At 43.6% G+C, this 19,564-nt stretch overlaps 1 protein-coding gene across 2 annotated transcripts in view; it reads right to left on the minus strand.

The window, feature by feature from the left end:
* Positions 1-3,657: 3,657 nt before the first annotated feature.
* Positions 3,658-19,564, minus strand: part of UACA (uveal autoantigen with coiled-coil domains and ankyrin repeats) — a 78,088-nt gene continuing 62,181 nt past the window's right edge. For both annotated transcript variants that reach the window (XM_088452802.1, XM_088452803.1), the window contains exons 2-19: positions 18,771-18,904; positions 17,372-17,460; positions 16,700-16,764; positions 15,168-15,225; positions 14,952-15,022; positions 14,676-14,782; positions 14,377-14,558; positions 14,248-14,285; positions 12,052-12,111; positions 11,847-11,954; positions 11,308-11,340; positions 11,097-11,195; positions 9,586-9,625; positions 9,457-9,509; positions 6,333-9,107; positions 5,044-5,163; positions 4,739-4,804; positions 3,658-3,816 (exon numbers count right to left, since the gene is read on the minus strand). In XM_088452802.1, the coding sequence (XP_088308928.1) occupies positions 3,745-3,816; positions 4,739-4,804; positions 5,044-5,163; positions 6,333-9,107; positions 9,457-9,509; positions 9,586-9,625; positions 11,097-11,195; positions 11,308-11,340; positions 11,847-11,954; positions 12,052-12,111; positions 14,248-14,285; positions 14,377-14,558; positions 14,676-14,782; positions 14,952-15,022; positions 15,168-15,225; positions 16,700-16,764; positions 17,372-17,460; positions 18,771-18,904 (4,170 nt within the window). In that variant the 3' untranslated portion in view covers positions 3,658-3,744. The remainder of the gene's footprint in view (positions 3,817-4,738; positions 4,805-5,043; positions 5,164-6,332; positions 9,108-9,456; positions 9,510-9,585; positions 9,626-11,096; positions 11,196-11,307; positions 11,341-11,846; positions 11,955-12,051; positions 12,112-14,247; positions 14,286-14,376; positions 14,559-14,675; positions 14,783-14,951; positions 15,023-15,167; positions 15,226-16,699; positions 16,765-17,371; positions 17,461-18,770; positions 18,905-19,564) is intronic.

Raw genomic sequence — 19,564 nt, forward strand, 5'->3', positions numbered from 1 at the left:
TGTCAGCAAGGAACAAATAGTACCCCCTTCCTTTGGGCTGTAAGCCCTCATGGATGGGGCCACCTTCCCTTGTTCTCTACTCCTAGCACTATACCAGTCACCAGTGCCCCTCAGTTCCCGACTCCCATCCCCCAACAGTGATTCTGAACCTGTGTGTCCACCCACTTGCTGGGTACAGGATCATTTAATGCTAATTTACATCCGACTCCTCACCCCTAACATACTTAGTCGCTGTACCCTGCTCCTCACTTCCCCCATCCCTTGAACCCAGTGTTTATATTGTTTTGTTATAGTTGCCCTATGTATTGATGTACAACTTTATTATTAATCCCTGTTCGCCGCGCTGAAGACACCTTGTGGCACCATATAAATGAATACCTTGAGAATATGTTAAACAGATCAGCTTGATATATTTTACCTTAGTTATACATGCACTTAGCACAGAGTAATTGCTATACTAGTAGTGACAGATACAGCACACAGGATGCACCATCTCGTGAACTAATGGACAGCAGCCACCTAAATATTATAGGGAATGGGTTTATTTTCTACACATGGATTTATCTTTTGGTTCACTTACAGATGCGTCCTCATATATGAAGCCTCAATAGGTCATGCAGCGCGACTTGCCTGGCATGGGTGAGCCGCCAGGTCCTGTGATACCCTGCTAGAGTCAGATGCATTTTCGGCAAAAGAAAGACGCCCAAGTCGCAATGCAATGCTACTAGGACGCACCAGCAGACTGTGCTGATTAATTAGATATGCAACACTTGTATATCGGTGTGCGAATGAGTCTGCATATGAAGCACAACGGAGCTTGGAATGAAAAAAAAGCTGCGGCCACAACATTGTAGCACTTCGTATACAGATTCAGAGACTCAGTCGCACACAGATATGCAGGTGTCACATATCAAATTAATCAGCACAGTCTAAAGGGGCGTCCTAGTCGCATAGCATTGCGACTTAGATGCATTTTCGGCAAACAGACGCACAAAAAAAAAAAAAAAAAAAAGACGCCCGGCACTAACAGAGTCTCACGGGAACTGGGGCACAGAGAGGGGCTTTTGTCGCGACTGCAAAGATATATAAAGAAACATCTGTATTTATGTTTATTCTGTTGCACATTCACTATGTGTTTTGACTTGTAGTTAATCAGAAAACAAGGTCAAGTGGAAGAGCCACATTTCTCTATACAGAAGTTACATATAATCTAGAGCAAGGGTATTCAACATGTGGCCCTCCAGCTGTTGTGGGACTACATATCTCTGCATGCCCTGTCACAGTTTTGCTGTTAGGGCATGCTGAAACTGTGGTATAGCATGCTGGGATGTATAGTTCCACAGCAGCTGAAGGGCAGCTTGTTGAATACCCCTGAGCTAAGGGAAATATATATATTATATATACATACACATATACGGACCAACATGTCCATCCCAGGCAAACACATTTGCAATACACACACGGAATGAAAACAAAGTAACAAGAAATTGCGCACAATCTATATTTATTTTAGTTTATATTAATCCAGTTCAGAAGCTGTGGACGTGCAGCCCCTCAGCCCATAGTATAATGTAACTCAAAGGGGTACAGACAAGAGAGCTACGAATTTGTCCAGACGATTCCCAACACTCCAAAAGCTAATGCCATTGAGTAAAGATATATGAAGCTACATAAATGACTTTGTTATTACCTAGGACAAGAAAGTAAAACGGGTACATAAACCAAACCTATAGGACTACAGGAATATTGTAGAGTTCTTCCACCTGTAGGTCTATGCACTATTTAATTAGCTCATATGGAACTTGTTTCAGACCAGCTGATCAATTCCACAGAATCGGTAAATTAATCAAAATTTCCATACAAAATATATATATATTTATAAATATAGATCTCTATCTATGTACTGGGAGTGTAAACTTGTATTTGAAAGTGTAAACTGGTGTAAAGATAATCTAAAGTCTCTTAAAAAAAAAAAAATTACAAAAACATTGCCAGCCAAGTCCATAACTCGGGCGACATAGGGTTAATTGGATTAGGGTGCCGCATTGTTTGTTAGTCTTTGTCTCTTCACAATTCTCCCCTCTGAGGACTCCATGATATCATCAGTTTTGCCTGGTTTCATTGGTTCACACTCAAATGTTTCTCCCTCTATTGGCAGAGCAAGATGACAATCATGGTAGCTGGATGAGATCCACTAGTCCAATCGGCATAAGCCACTCCCTCCAAACCTAAAAACGGCTGAAACGCTCATCTGAGTACAAGGTTTTCAATATCAATTGTGATTGTCAGGAGTCCTGCAGGGCCCAGAAGCAACATGGTAGAGCCCCGTAGCCCCCAACCAAGCAGCTAGCCTATGCACAAATACACACAAATAACCTTGCGACTAAGTCAGTACTTCTCAGTCAGTGCTTCTCAAACCCAGTCCTCACGGCACACTTACAGCCCAGTTTTAAGGATGTACATGCTTGAGCACAGATGGTTAAATCTTAAATGACGGAGTTATTAATTAAGTCACCTAAGCATGGATATACTTAAAACCTGGACTGTTAAAGTGCCTTGAATACGGAGTTTGAGTAGCACTGCTCTTAGCTGGGTACACACTAGGTCGACTTGACGGCCGATTCAGGTAAGTATACACACTTCCCGATTGGCTACTCAAAATGTCGTGGTAACGTCACAGCTGGGCGGGCATTTGAATTTGCCCCCCGAGCTGTGATGTAAGTCCCTGCAGCAAATGTAGCAAGATCGCCCGTACACACAGCCAGATACTGCGCTGCACAGCTAACGCGATATGTCCGTGAACGATGTCATTCACAGACCTATCAGGAGTACACACCTGCCGACGTGCTCGTGATATATCGGCCATTCGACTCAACGGCCGATATATAGCCCATTGTGTACCCGGCATAAGATATGGAACACCTGGTACTTAACGGAAAAGCAGCCTAAACCAATAAGCAGCTGGCAGAGACCATGCTCTACCCAATCAGTGATTCTACTAGCAGGAAAAAATAACCCACTTGCTGGGCATGCTATGTGAGCTCATAGTTAGCGACACCTAATGGACTAGAAAATCCAACCCATGGATCTGACAAATAATTGAAGTTTATAAAACCAAATGTTCTGGATTTCAATGGGAACCTCCATTGTTCATTTCATAGGTCCCTTAGCAGTTTCTCTTCTAATAGAGGTCACCTTCATCCCATCACTGTATAATAACATTACTATGGTCTTGTATTTTCTTTGAAGATCAGACACTTCCAGAACATTTCTGCAAAACACCTTCTACATCATTCACCCAGGTCCAGGCTCTTTCCCCTGTCCCCCTCACTACCGCTCTGTTACACCTCCATCACACCTTTCTTCTCAGGGTTCCCTCCTTGTCACTTGCTTGTCTTTCTTCACATCCACATTTCATCTCCTCTCCTTGATAATCTTATCTTGTCCTCCTCCCTCAGATCAACTCCGACTTTCCTATTGTTTTCTCAAAACCAAATTGTCACGTACTCAAATCTCATATCACAATTGATTATATATATTATATATATCATCACTTTCTTTTCCCATCCTTATTGGCCACTTCCTATCCCATCTCTATCACATTCCGCACTCTTTCTTTCTTTGCACGGGGTGTACTGGCTGTGTATGTATGTACTGTAGAGTTTACGTCATTGCCCGCTGTCATAGTTGCACTGCTTACTACCCCACCGGTTTCTATATTTCTATATTCCGTTGCAGTAAAAATCAGCAGACAAGTTCCTGCCGCATGTGGATGATCTGGAGCAATGCGTCTTGTACATCTGCATCCATGTGGCCCTGTGAAGACACATTATATTAGAAGATGTAATTCAAGAACTTATATTTAAAAAGATTGAGGACCTCATTCAGAGTCGGTCGTTGCGGCCGCACGGACGTACGCCACCGATGTTCGCTAAACTGCACATGCGTAAAATTCGCAATGCGCGTGCGCAAACTAGCTATTACGATCAGAAATTGCTCTCCTCTTCAACTTGGCCAGGTCGCTAGTTTGAGTGACAGGATGAGGCGTTTGTGAACGGGGGAGTGGAGATCCGAACGCAGGCGTGCCTGACTATGCAAACGGCTTTTTATGGGAGTGCATAATTAACTAAGCAGTGTCATGGCACATGTGACATGGGAGGTTTTTACACTGACTTGATCGTAGTGCTTCAGAGAGGGTATGGTCAACCTTAAGCTCTACGACCAGCTCCGATGGTTCCCGATGGTCTCGATTAATCCTTATATGCCCGGAGATGACGTGTAATGGGAACGAGAAGGGGGCGTATTTTTAGTCTTACGGCCGCATCCTCCCCTCGCTCGTCCAGCTTACGATCCCATCTTAACGACCAACTTGCGAGCGCTTCATTTGCATATCCGTTCCCTTTTACCTTACGACCGCAACGACCGACTCTGAATGAGGTCCTGAATTACTAAAAAAAGGCAACTAGAAACAATTCAGTTTCAGATCACCAATACCTCCAGGTCCTTCAATGTATGGTGCAAAATTACAATGGTGATTTGTGTATAGTGACAGAATTCGTATGCTTACAGCTATAAAGGAAAATAAATTCCCTGTGGAAATTTTCGATTCAATTCCATATTTCTATGCAGTAAAATCCAAAACTATAGAATATTCTGTATGCCGCAGTACAGAAGTGGTAACTCATTATTTTACATAAATAAAGACATTGTGAGAAAGATACAAATATACTCTCCCTACCTGCACGGCGCTCAGCAGGTGTGACCGATATATGGAGATGATCTCCTGGTGTCTGCGCTGAGTCTCCTGTGACAAAGCAGAGGCCAGAGTGACAAATAGCACAGAAAGTAAGGGGCTGAAATGTCATAGCAGTTTTGGTAATGTTTACTAAATGGGAGAGAATAGCAGATCATGACTATCAGCCTATTTGTGACAAGATCCCCACTCATGACAAGATGGGTAGCCAAGAAAACATTCAGCGCAGGTCTCAGAGTAAATCACTTGTCCATGGCTTAGTTATAGAGGAGTCATGTGATCGTACTTACATCCAATTGGCACTGTAGTGATTTGATCTGATTCTGTAGAACCTCTGTTGATTGGCTCTTCCCAGGATGCTGGGACAAAGTACGCTTCAGCCTGTCCACATCAGTCAGAAGAGAACGGATCTTGCCAAGAGAAAAAGGACATGAATCAGACAAATGTCGTAGATGAAGATTCACATAGCACACACACAGGGTAACAGTGTGGAAGAATGCAATTGTTATAGGGTTTAAAAGAAACAGGAATTAGCAAGTTATAAGACAGAAAATAATTTCATATAGGAGTGTTCTGACACCACAGTATTCTGGTATCAGTCTAAAATAGCGGTTTCCAAACTGCGTCTCGCTGCCTGCTGCATCCCCTGTGTTCTAGCAGGTCACTTACTTTTTTGAAAAACTGTGAGAATCGCCCTGTGTGGCATGCCGAGCGCAGGCAGCACTGATGTGTGGTTTATGAATTTGGTGCACAGATGTGTTGCATAGTATGAATTGGGGGCACTTCTGTGTGGCATATTATGAAATGGGGGTACAAATGTTGGCATATGAATTGGGGACACTGCTATGAGGCATATTATGAACTGGGGGCACTATTGTGTGGCATATTATGAATGAATTGGGGGCACTACTGTGTGGCATATTATGAATTGGGGGTACACTGTGTGGCATATGAATTGGGGACACTGCTTTGTGCCATATAATGCATCTCAGCACAGTGAGTAAAACTGAAATCTAAATTCATTGATAAGCAGTTTAAATCTAGAATTTTATTAGGTTTATTATTGCTTAGAATAAGGCTCACTCAGCAAAGAACCCTTTCCTAATTGCTGGGAGGTGAACGGTGAGAAAAAAAAAATTATGTGGCCCTCAGTTCAAAAACATTTTCTTAATATGGCACGGCAAGAAAAAAAAAGTTTGGACGCTCCCGTTATAAATGAAGCCTCACGTCGCTACTCTGTGGCTTTCTACTTCCCCCACCTCCTTGCTTGCCTCACCCACACTGCGCTATCCTTACTCACACTCACTCAAATCAGTACAAAGCTCCTAAAATTCTTTGTGCCGCTGTGTAGATTTGAATTATATAATCGACAGTCTACTCTAGCACCACACACTTTATATTTGGTAGAATAAAGGAAAAGTGAGAGCTGATGGTTGATAATAAAAAAAGATTCCTTAAGCCCAGTGAAACACACCATAAATGGAGGTGATAACACAATACTGACACACTGCATATCATTAGTTCAGAAGGGAATATGAGGTGTGTATAAGGTTACATTCCCCCCCCCAAAAAAACTCACCTGCTTTTCTTTACTTTCTAAGTTTCTGGAAGATCTCTGAATGTTTTGCTGCAGTTCTTCTATGGTAGACCGTGACTGTTCATGCCTACCCATAAGTTGAGTGATCTCTTGTTCTTGACCGTTGCTCTTCTGCCTTAGTTTCTCGCTCTGCTTCAGTGTCTCTTGCAGTTCTTGGGCCACCCGTTTGCCATCTTCTATATACCTATTGCTGGTTTCCTCTAGTTGGGCCACTTGTGCTTCTAGAGCAGTCTTCACAGCACTGAAATCTGATTTTTCCCTTTCTCTGGTGTTCTGCAGTTCCTGTAGGTTTAGCTGTGCCCTGTTCAATTCCTCTCGGAGTCTATCCATCTCCTTTCCAGCTGCCTGCAAAGCCGCCTCTTTTTCTCTTAATATCTTTTTAGTTGCAGCCTCTCTCCTCTCCCAGGCATCCTTTTCCTCAGCATGCTGTGTGCTAGGGACAGAACAACCTTTCTGCTTCTCCAGTTCCTGTTGCAAGTTCCGGACTCTATCCTGCATCTTCTCACTCAAGTTAACCTGGGCCTTCAGCTCTGCCTCTAAAGTAGCGGTGGTGTTCTTCAGTGTGGTCTTCAACTCATTGTGATTTTCTATGGGGATGTACTGACTGTTGAGGCATTCCTGAAGGTTCTTCAAATTCTTAGTGGTCTGGAGATTCTCTTCCTGCAACAAACAGTGTTTCTCTTTGGCCTCTACCTCAGACTTCCGCAACTCATCCATGCAGCTGCGTAATTCCTCCAATTCTCTAAGCATTGCACCCTCTTCCTGCTTTCGAGCTGCTCGTTCATCTTGAAGGCTACGCTCTGCAAACTCCAGTTTTTCCCTCAGGTTCAAAGTTTCCTGCTGCTGCTTCAACAGAGTGTCTTGTGTCTCCCGAGTTACACAACACTGTTTCTGCAGCTCTGACTCCATTTCTTTTCGTATTGCCTGAAAGCTGTTTTCCTTTTCTTCCATGCTGGTAAGCGGAGCATATTTTTCAGTGATACATCGCTGCAATGTGTCCAGTTCTGCTCTCTGTTCTCTGACAGCTGCCTGTAGTCTCTGCACCTCATCTTTTTCGCTCTGGTAATTAGCCTGTGCCTTTAAATACTCTTGCTTCATCTGTTCTTCGCATTTCTGCACCTCTGACACTTTCTCCTCGTGCTCCTTCCGTGTCACATAGTCAGAACGCATCTGTTCATTCAATTTCTGCAGCTGCGACTTCCACTCTGCACGTGCAGCAGATTCTTTCGTTATGTCAGACCGCAATTCTGCATTTATTGCAACCTCGCTATTCAGCCTTTCTTGCAATTCTGCCTGGTCTGCAACCTTACCCTGCAGCTGTGACTGCAATTCTGACTTTAGTGCCAGCTCGCTGACCAGCTGTGCTTGCAGGGCTGCTTGCTTAGTGACCTCTCTCTGTAACTCTTCCCGTATCTCTGTAAGGCCTTTTGTCTCACTATCCAGTTGATTCCTGGTGATGACCATCTCAGCTTTAGCTTTCTCCAGCTCAGTGGTCAGTGAGGCAGAAGCCTGCAGGTGTGTCGTCAGTGGTATGTGGTTTTCCCGCAGGCTGGCATTTTCTGAGAGGAGAGAACAAGCTCTCTTTGCCTCCTCTTCACATTTCTTTGATGCCTCTGCCAATTGTTTCTCCAGTTGTTTGATCTTTAACTGCAGATCCTTCATATCTTTTTCATGCTCCTGACGAGGAGTGGTGGATGTTTGGAGGAGCATCATACCCTCCTTTAAGGTCTTTCTCTCCTCCAACAACTTGCCCTGCTCCATCTCAGCCTTCCTGTGATTCTGCTCGGACTCTGCTAATTTTTGGCTTAGATGGGCAATGGTCTCCTCACAGGCTCTCTTGGTCTCTGCATGAAGCTGTACTGGGACATGCTTACTTCTCATCTGCCCCTTTAACTCCTCAATCTGCCTTTGGAGCAGGACTTTTTCCGCCTGTAGCTTCTCATTTTCCCGAGTGAGAGTGCTGCTCTTTACTTTCATTTCATCCAACTCCTTTTTTAGCGTGTCCCACTTTGCATCTGTCCTCTTCTTCTCCCTGTTGGCAGTCGCTAGCTCATCTCTAAGCCGTGTCAAAGCAGTCTCTGCCTCTTCCAGGCTCCGTGACTTTTCATTTACCTCATTGGTCAGGAGACATCTCATGTTCTCAAACTTGTCTGTTGTTACGGCCAGAGCCAGATGCTCACTAGCTTCCTGGGCCCTTCGCTCTGCATTCTCCTTGTCCTCCTCGCATACTGCTAGCTCGTCCTGCAGCCGACGGTTCTCCTTGCGCAAGCGGACATCCTCTCTGCGCAGCTCCTGCACCAACAGCTCGTTGTGACGCAGCTGGTTGCGTAGCTTCCCAACTTCGGCAGATGCGCCTTCATATTTCCCCTTTATCTCCCTCAGCTGCTCCTGCAGTTCCTCCGCGCGAGAGCTGCCACTCAGAGCTTCCTGTGTCAGGTGATCCTTGAGGGCCAGGAAATGTGACTGCATCTGCTTCACTTTGCTCTCGGAGTCTAGCATGCGCTTCTGCACGTCACGCAGAGCTTCTTCCAGCTGTCTGATCTGCTGGTCTGACTCCAACTTGCTCCGGTCTCTCTCAGAGGCCAATGCCAAACACTCAGAAGATCTCCTTGACAGCTCCTGCTGAAGCCTCAATCCTTCCTCCCTGGCCACCTCATAGTATCTGCGAACAGTCTCCAACTCTTGACGCTGTTCAGCATTCTCCCCAAGAAGCTCCAAAGGTCGCAGCTGAGACCTGGCCGGCAGGTTAGCTGCAAGCTGGAGGATAGAAGAACATATTGATCATACTTCAGATACAAAAGGTTGCAGTTTTGTAAAACTAGTCATAGGATATTACCACATTACTTTTTTTGTTTTCCAGTATGCAGATTTCAACTGCAATATTTAACACAATAGCTAAATATATTAAATTCAGAAATCATGTTCAGAGAAAAGGGACATGCAAGAAGAAAATGTATATTAATAAAAGTTTTTAATGACGCTTTCTCTATGATTTGTAAACATTTGATTGCAGCTCTGAAATTACATCCATAACTACCACTTGAGGGCGCCAAATACAGCAGGACAGTTACAAATTTGCATTTTTTTCCACCCATACACACTTTACCTGTGGATCAATGCTAAGAACAAGATTCTGCTTCATTACAACCTCTTCTTTTCCTAGAAGCAAGAGATAGAATCAGAGCTCTCCTAATAACAGCTGTAATGTCAGTATGGTGCGTACACTCACACTCACCAGGGCTGAATGGGCTGCTTGTAGCAGAGGGATTCTTCTGCTGGAAAACAAAATGTGAAACTGGTTTACATTGTGGTCAGAACTTTCACCCTGAGGCACAGTGGATAACAGTATATTTATCTTTTGGTTCTGACAAAATACTTTAAATCTGAATCAGCAAGGACCCACTAGACTGATGCATGCATTGCACCCTCGGCGTGCTGCTAATCTGATACTGGATTTGCCAGCCATACATGCAGCTCGGTATTATTAAAGTCAATCAGGTTAACTGTATTATTTGAGATGAGTGAGTTGTTTGTGAGAACTTTGTTGCCTACAGAAATGCGCTTCACACAACATTTGCAAAACGCATCTTAAAAAAAAGCTTTTAGCAATATAATCTGAAACACTAATGGCAATATTTTAAGACTTGCACCTAACAGTCTCATGCATACAAGACCATCTTAAGGATACAAACTATACATTAACCACACAGAGCTCATATCACCATACTATTGTGCATGCTTACTGTTGATACTAAGGGATCTATGTACTAAGCATTGGAGAGTGATAAAGTGGACGGAGATAAACTACCAAACAACCAGCTCCTGTCATTTTTCAAACACAGCCTGTAACATGACAGGAGCTGATTGGTTAATACTTTATCTCTATCCAATTTAGCTCTCTCCAAGGCTTAGAACATAGGACCTCATTCAGAGGCACTCGCAGAAAGCGAGCACTCGCTCCGAATCAGGGCGGCCGCTTTTTTTTTTTCTAACCCGGCCTCCTAGCCGTTCGCTAAGCTGTGGGTGACCACCCACAGCTTTTGTGAGCGGCCAGGTAATGGTCGCGATTATCGGGCTTGCGACGAGACCCTTGTGATAGGGTCTCGTCTGCCGCAAGCCCCAGTGAGCTTCCTGCTCAAACAGAGCAGGAAGCTCACTACTGACATCACGAGTGATGTCAGTAGGGCCGCCCACAAACGGCGGGCGTTCCTTCAGGAACGCCTCCGTTTGTCCAGCCACCCCCCCCTCCCCGCCTACAAAATGGTGCGAGCTGTTGATTAACATCGACAGCCGCCCCGTTTGTAGCAAGACCCGGAGCGAGTGAATTTCTCACCCGCTACGGGGCTTGCGTGCTCGGCGCATGCGCAGTGCCCCACCATCGACCCGCTTGCGAGCATAGACCATAGACCCTTAACAACCAGCCAGCACATGTTCAATGTTACTCCAAGACACAGGATAACCCAGAGAAGGATGAGCTATAGACTGTATGATCAGGAGGGTCAGATCATTTACACAGGAGCTAAAAACGCACTTCAGGTAAAAATGTAAAAATAAAATAACAAGTGCAGCTTTTCAGACCCACATGAGAAAATATTCTTCTCCTATTCAGTTGTTTTTGTTCCTCATTCCACTTCTCAACCGGGAAAACTCCCTCTTCTTTAGTCCCCATTTCTATCACTGTCCCACTATCCAGCCCGCAATCTCCTCACAATTCCGAATCCTTTCTCCTCCATCTCCCTCACTTACCTCATAATACCTCACTTTTCCTCGCAGGTTCTCCATAGTTCTCAGACTCTCTTCCAATTCTTTTTCTTTTGCTTCTAGCAGTGATTTCAGCTCCTCCTTCTGTGATTGAACAATAGGGGGAAACAAACAAAAAAAAAAAGTGTTTCCGTGAGACCCACATAAAGCACAGATGTGCACTGCACCCCAGAGGTGAGGAAGGCCTGGATTTTACCTCGCTCTCCAGGTCATCAGTCATCATCTGCTCCTGCAATATGAACACAGCGTAAGTTCCCCTGTCTAATACAGCAGCAAAATCCAATGCTCTATTACTCACAGTTACTAACACACAAACCCTTCTGGAAACCCCACCTAGTTCCCCCACATACAAAAACACAGCCTACCACACCCCGACTTTCTGAAGCTGCAGAAATAAGCTACTTCCTGTATTCTGTGCACAAGGTCAGGGCTAATTTTCCCATTTGTTTTTGCAAAGGGGATGGTGGGCGAGTTCGAAATTCCTCATTTTAAGTAGAGCTTTAAAAAAAAAATTTTTAAATAAAAGTGATCAATCATCATGATAACACGTGGAACACATTATGTGTTTGTGCTATCCCTTTCATCCTTGCCACACCTCAGTCAATATCTACACAAATAATTTAATGACCTATACATATAAAACGCTTGCATATTAACTATAGTGACATATTGCACGCCTTATTCAGATCTCTCTCTATACAATGGGTAATATCATTATTAAACAATGGATTCCACCTGGTTCAGTTGCAGCTGTAAGCCCCCCACTTTATCTAGCAGGTTGCGCTGCTCGTGCTGTATCTTCCTCAGTCTCTCCCGCAGATCTTCGTTTTCAGCTTCCAATTCCTGAATGAGAACGGAACAAGAGGACGGTGTGTGAGCACACAGGTGTGACAGCAGCACTCTCCCGTCTCACCATAGAAGCACATACACATGCACACACCTGAGACTGGTCCTTAGACTTTGCGTGCGTCTCCTCCTTTGAATTATGCTTTGCCCATTTCTGTATGGAGGTAAAAGAAATAAAAGTATTGGCCATCGTTGCTTGCATACGGAGCAGAGGAGTAAACTGTGTGGCAATAGGAAGTATAGCCAGAAGGCACATTAATAATTCCATTACTTATGTTAGAAATATAAACTAAGGCGCCTCGGACTAAACTGCTGTCGCATCACTGCTAGGGCCCTGATTATGGGTTTGTGGAGTTGCATGGCAGGGGTACAATATACACAGATTTGTTAGTTTACATTAAGCAAATAAAAGGAACAATAGAATTTTTACAATACACACTAATTGGAATGTAACTGGCAGGATGTAGCTTTTATATTCAGCAAACAAACTGCAGGCTGGGCAGGGGACAGCTGTACACATAGCACCTTCTCCTGTGTATAGCACTGCGTACATTGTGGGATGCTACATATAAATGCTTGTCATGGGAAAGCCAAACTGTATCTATGGGTAGCCATTAAATTCTAATGATATTTATCTGTAACATCTTACCACAATTAACTTCCACAAGGACTAATTATAACTAAAAAAAACTATTTTGGAAATTTTTAGTTAGATCAGTTGAGGCCTAAGTTTACGTAACGCCCCACCCATGATCATATACTTATATCCAATCTGTACATATATTTCTAATATTTGACATTTTTATATTCTTTACTTTTAATAACAGATGTGTCCACATACACATATCCTGAAATCTCGCAGCAAATACAGTAGCCCCATTTAGCGCACCACGGACATTGCTACTTAGCAGCGGCAAAACACTAATGCTAAGTTTCTAGTACACTATAAGCGAACTAAAGGGCTAATTCAGAGGTGGATGCTAATGGCGCAGCTGCTGCGACTTTGTACTCGAGGACTGGCTTTGGCATGCCCAGAAAACGGGACTGACATGCCCCCTTTTTCTGGAACGCTGTCCATCACCTCCCTCAAACGCCAGCAGCATGTCAATTCACGCTGCGGCTTTTGGGGCACTACGAACGGCATTGCAGGACCTGATCTGAATATGCGCGGTGCGGCTCCTGCACAGGTCTTCAATCATCAGAGATTTACGTGAACATCGGAGCTCTGTAAATCTCTGACTCATGCCCTAAGACACGAAACTGAGGAAAAAGCAGCACAATCCTGGCTAATCAGGCAAAAGGCAGATCCGATACGAGTGACCCACGCCATGCAGCATTATGCTTAATCTGCGACTTTATCCCAATTCCTCTGCAAACAATAAGTAATCCTAACTACCTAGGTCTACTGCTACTACTAAATCACAAACCTGAGTAAAAAGAAGCACAAAAAGGGATATGTGTATAAGGACAAATCTGTATAGGGTGACATACGGTGTTATAAGTAATATGATTTTATATATATATATATATATATATATATATATATATATATACACATATATATATATATATACACACACATACATATAGGATAACCAAAGACAATGTGAATGGCTAAATAAAGGGAATCGGTATGTAATGCCGGCGGCTGTATAGCCGCCGATCAAATACCGCCAGCGGCAGCCAGACGGATCGAAATCCCTCCCTTAAGGGTGCCTAATCCCAACCTCCCCCCCTAGTGCCTAATCCTAACCTCTCCCCGTTAGTGCCTAAACCTAACCCCTCCCCTCGCTGCACCCTAAACCTCCCAGGGGATGGAGGGGGGCCTAACCCTAACCCCCCCTAGTGGTGCCTAACTCCTCCCTTCCCCTACTCTAACCCTTCGGGGGAGGTGCCTACCCCTAAATCCCCCCGGGGGGTCCCGAAACCTAACCCTCCCCCCCGCGGCTAAACATTAAGACACTCTGTTTACCTTCGTGCGGTATGCCAGCTGTCGGGATTTTGTAGTGGGACTAATGATAAGCGCAGGATTTCGACGCCTATCTTTAGTCCCATGTCGGGATATCAGTGTTGGGATAGCGTCAGCCGGGATAGCGCCCGCCGGTATCCTAACTGCATCCCAAATAATGGGTAGGGTAGCGCTGAGTAAATAAACTTAAATTATATGGCTAATCTTAACATTATCCAAAACCTCTGCCATTACCCACAAAATACTTCTAGGTAGCTGGTCGTTCTACATGCACATTACTGATTAGGTCTGACTCCTGTAATTACAAAGACACACACTCACTGAGCGTAAAGACACCATGCTTCGTACAGGTTCCGTCCCTGTGGGAAGATACAACCGGTTAAACATTGTTTTTCTTGAGATGCATCCACTGAAAATATGAATCACTCTACAGAAAATAAAGACGGGCACCTCGTGGAGAGCTCTCAACCGCTGTCCTGATCAGGGACAGGATATCAAGGTTATCTCCGATTCTGCTATAATAGGCACAGTCATGTCCCAAGGAGTCAACCAGGCCAACATCAGCCCCTGCTCTCAGCAGCACTTCTACTGTCTCTCTGCATCCGTATTCACAGCCCAGCATCAGAGCCGTCCTGCGTAACATAAATAGTAATATATCTTCTCAGCAATGCTTAGTATCAAATAATATAGAAGAAACGGATTCCATATTAGTATAAAGTCCATAGAGCATACTTCTCTCCATCACTTACTTATTCTGCTTGTCTCTGGCATTGAAATCGGCTCCTTTCTCTATGAGGAGCTGACATATAGCTGGGCGACACATCTGTGTGGCCAAAGCGAGCGGGGTTCTTCCATCCTTAGAGGAAAGAAGAGGATACAGTGAAGGGTAAGTATTTAATCAACCTCTGGCTCAAAAGCGGATTTCAGAGCAAACAGATGGGAGCCTGGTGCTGGCAATGGAGAGAAAAGGTCTAGAAAAGGATCAGGGTGGGGGTGAAGGGAATGTGACTCTCTGGAATTCTCACCAGGTCTTTTGCATTTACGGAAGCCCCGTGATCGCACAGAAGCTGCACACTGGAACAGCAGTCCGACATGGCTGCGCAAGAGGAAGAAAGATGAATATAGATTCAGAAGTGGGAGACTAATAGCTTTTATTTCACTGTCTGTTTATAAAGCGAACAATAAAATAATGAATGACTTATCCGGGGAGCCCCTGCATGCTAGGGGACCTGCTCTCTCACCTGCGTCATGCAGCGCTGTCCTCCCCTGCAGATCCACATTCTCGGTCGGGCAGTTAAACTGAACGAAAAAAAAAAAAAAACACATGAGATCTCAATATAGATTTCCATGAAAATAAATAAAATAAAAATGTTCACGCATTAATTATTTGAACTGGAAGAGTTTCTTTCTATGTGGTGTCTAAGAGACAAGCAAAGTAAGGAATTGTCTGCTCTGTAGCATCACCCACCCATACGATTACCAAGTGCTTCCTTCTACAGTCACTGGGCGAGATACACTACGCAGAGAAATACGGCCATACCTCCGAACATGCTGTTTTCTGTGGTTTACCTGCATTTCCCACAAACACCAAGCTTGGTCCCAATAGGCAATGCTATACGGGCTTCTTTCTGAGTCGCCCCCCCCCTCCCCGAGAGGGATCCAATAAGATCCCACTCAGGGTCCTCTGTGACTCGTGCATGCGCAGAGGGACTCCTAGGCCATAAACCCAGAAGTCTTCACACCGCAAAGTACAGTTCTTATCGGGAGAGCTGTCCTTTGCTTAAATCATCATGCATACTGCGTTACTAAACGCTGGTATGCATGCGATGATTGGTGGGATGCGTCGCATACAAAATGCCCACTGTGAGGAGCACTGCTACACACATTTATGAGGGAGAAAATGACAGGGGTAGTGCACGGAAAAGAATGCGGTCACTGTCATCTCTTATCCAGAACCATGTCACCAGCAGTCTGGATAAAACATCCCGTAGCTTTAATTTCCTTTCACCGACTGTTCAATAATCCAAATCACAGCAGTAGCAATAGCCATGTTGTAAAGGAGACCCTTAATGAAAATAGGTGGCTAGGTATTTTTGTGATGTAATATTAGGGATCGCTCATGTTACTGTATAGGTTCTACCCATGGGCAGAAGTACAGGGAGAAGATACTGCGCTTCAGGAAACTGCGCTTCAGGAAACTGCAGACTAACACTGATGTGGTTAATGTAAAATGTACACCTAAATGAAGTATTAGAAAATAATCCCTAATGACTGTAGAACAATGTGCCTGACATTATCACAGAGAACCCTGTCTTTTTTTTTTTTTGCACTCTGCTTTTATTAGAGGTTTCAAACAAAGAACATACAACATACAGAAGAATAAAATTATCAACGTGTACGTGTCAAAATGTATACAAATTAGAAACCACTTTTATACATTTCAATAAAACACAAATATCTCACAGTATAAGGGAGATAAAATATAAGGAGTAACAAAAATAGGGGAGTAACAAAAATGGGGGGAACAGGGGAGGGTCGTCGTGTTTTAAAAGTAAATAGTTTAGCCAAATATAAAGAAGCTGCAGTATATATTACAGGGTAATAACGGTTGGAAACATATAGTTTTTATACTCCATAGAGAGAACCCTGTCTTAATAAAAGAATACTGCCACATAAAATAACCAATACTCACACAGCCTTATAATTTTCTGCTGAAATTGGATTTGCAGGTCTCAAATACACAGACCTCCACAATAGAGACAGCGCCACCTACCTGCAGGAGCTTCTGCAGACATAGGGAGTGGCCATACTTCGCTGACAGATGCAACGCATTTCTCCCTGTCATTGGAAAACGCACATTTATATTTTAGAATATCAAACCCACCTGGAAATTTTATCTTTAAAACACATCAAGGTGTACGGACAATTTTGAGGAAGCCGTTTACAGTCTTCATTTCAATAATTCTGCACCCACCAATTCAGAATTATTCTTCCTCCTAATACACATTTTGTTCTGAAAGTGTTTGTGCACATAGAGATCACTGAAGCGAAACAGTTTTGTCATCAGATGCACACATATTCTCACCAGAGATAGAGGTATATTTTGAGTTCTTCTTGGCAGTAAAAGCTAAACGAGTTGGTGATCCAATGAATGGGACGACTGTCAAATGACATCTAACCATGAGACTGCACTGAGTAACAGATCTTGCAGAAAGCTCAATTGAGGTGAAAGGAAACTTGTGAGGGGGACTAACTACACAGCCTGTGGGGGAAATTCATCAAAGCTTGAAGAGAGATAAAGTCATATTACAGGCTGTGTTTGAAAATTGACAATTAAAAGCTGATTAGTCAGTACCTTATCTCCCTCCAAGCTTTGATAAATCTCCCTCTGAATCTATTCCTAAACTGTTGTGTCCATGACATTCACCATAAGCAATGAACATACCAGCAGCATCAGGAGCTGTGAGATCCACCCCATGTAATAAGATGGCATTCAGACACTCCAGGTGACCCTTTGAAGCAACAACGTGGAATCTGAATGTGAAGAAAAAAAAAAAATCTAATTTAAATTAGGTACATAAAAAAAATAATAATAAAAATATTCAGTGAATAAATTCCATGGTATGTATTAAACAAGGCACCATATAATTAGATAACAATGTATGCATCAGTGTGCTTACGTTTTACTAGGCTTCCTGTAACACAAAGTGCATAAGGTTTATAGGCAGCTCCATCCCATGTGCTGATGACCTATAAATGACTAATGGATGCTGAGCGTCCCTATGAAATAATGGTTTACAAATAAACAGGTCGCCTGTCTTTTAAATCATTCATAAAAATAAATATAAGGTCAGCATGCGGGACTCTGGCTTGGATTCACCACACCTGCCCGTAACAAGACTTATGTCACTTCCATACCATACCCGTGTCAGAGAGGAATGGGGTGGGGGGCAGGGCTGCAGGCTACACAGCGCACCATGTCACCCGGGTGTATAAAGCAGTATAATCCCTGCGTGTGATAGTGTTTATAGGTTTTGTGCTCATGAGTTAAATCATTGGCCCCTTTGCCTTCTGCTGCCACTGCCAGATATTCCTGTCTCCATAAATGGAGAAGATATTTAGTGTGCGAAAACAAACACCGACACCATCAGAGAACACAACATACTTGCAGGAGGGCTGGAGAATTCCTGGCAGGAAGATATAATCTGGATTATGATAGAATTTAGTCTATAAAACAAATATTACATTTCACCAGTGTCTTAAGGAGACTCCAAATGCCATACCTCCCAGAGCATTGAATGGCAATGCTATATAACCTCCCCACAGCTCGCTCCGATTACACAGTGTGTACGTGTGTTTCCCAAGGCTCTCTATAAGGCAATAGAGAGACAGAGCATTCTGCATAGCCTCCCCTGTCCGTAATGTCTACACAGTCCCTGGTTTTTATAGAGATGTCGATGGGAGTTCCTGGCCGTACTAAAAGACTGGCCAACAGCTGGTAGCATTGTTTATTATACCGTATATTCTACAGGCAACAACTTAACGTTCCTAATAAAATGTCAATCTCATCTTCAACGGAGCGAGAGTTAGCCTTTTACACACCATTGTTAATGTCACACGTGCTGCCCAGAGTTTCTATATCCTTGTTGCATGTTGATTTGTGACCAATTTACAATGCGAGGAAGATTTTTTTTTTTCCCTGTACCACTCTGCTATAAATTGTATTATGTTCTAATCCTTGTTCCAGGCCTATGTGCATTACAATAAACATCCTATAGTATAAATTTTAATTCATATCCTGACTTGCAGTAGACCCTAGGGTCTCTATAGGTCATGGAACTCACGCTGAGCGTCCCTCCAAGTCCAGCCTGCTGGGATTCACACCCTTCTTAGTGAGCGTAGATGAAATCTTCTCTACATCTCCCCTCTCTGCTCCTCTCATCAAACGTTCATCGTATTTGCTCCAGTCCGCTGTTTGCTGGCAAAATAATAATAGTAATTTTAGTGATGGGAAAGGAATTGCAATAATATAGTCCTGTACTAAAAGGAATATAGTTATGTGCAACAGCCAGTTAGCCAGAGTGATGGCAACTACAATATTACTCGATGGACCAGGTTTGGTAATCAGGAATATTTATTACAAAACTAGCTGTCGCCTGCAACTTCGCCAACTATGAAAACAATTGTCAACTTTATTTTATTTGAGGTGTTCTAGTTGTATTGCTTTGCATACAACAAAGCAATACAATTAGAATGGCCCATGTGACCAGCAGCACTATACAGCCTGGTGGCCGCAGCGCCTACACCCAGCACTCACACCAATGTCACTGTGTGCCCTGTGCACAGACTGCTATGTATCTAGCCTATCCTATTTAAGTGAATATGGGCCCAAAGCACCTGTCCCCCAACCCTTGCCGGCCGCACGCATGGTGCCACACCTACAGTATCTCTTACATTGATGTCAATACATATTGGTTTTGTTACTGCTCAGCTTTAACTTGACGGATTGAGATGAAACAATGTACAGGTTATATTCTAGGAGTTTTCTCTGCAAAATGATGCAGTTTTCATGAAAATCGGTTCAGTCGTCTTTTCTCCAACTTGGAACAAACAGGCAGACACAACATTCTTATAATAT

The sequence above is a fragment of the Taudactylus pleione genome, unplaced genomic scaffold (genome assembly GCF_031769625.1).
Source record: "Taudactylus pleione unplaced genomic scaffold, aTauple2 ptg000556l, whole genome shotgun sequence".
NCBI classification, from domain to species: domain Eukaryota; kingdom Metazoa; phylum Chordata; class Amphibia; order Anura; family Myobatrachidae; genus Taudactylus; species Taudactylus pleione.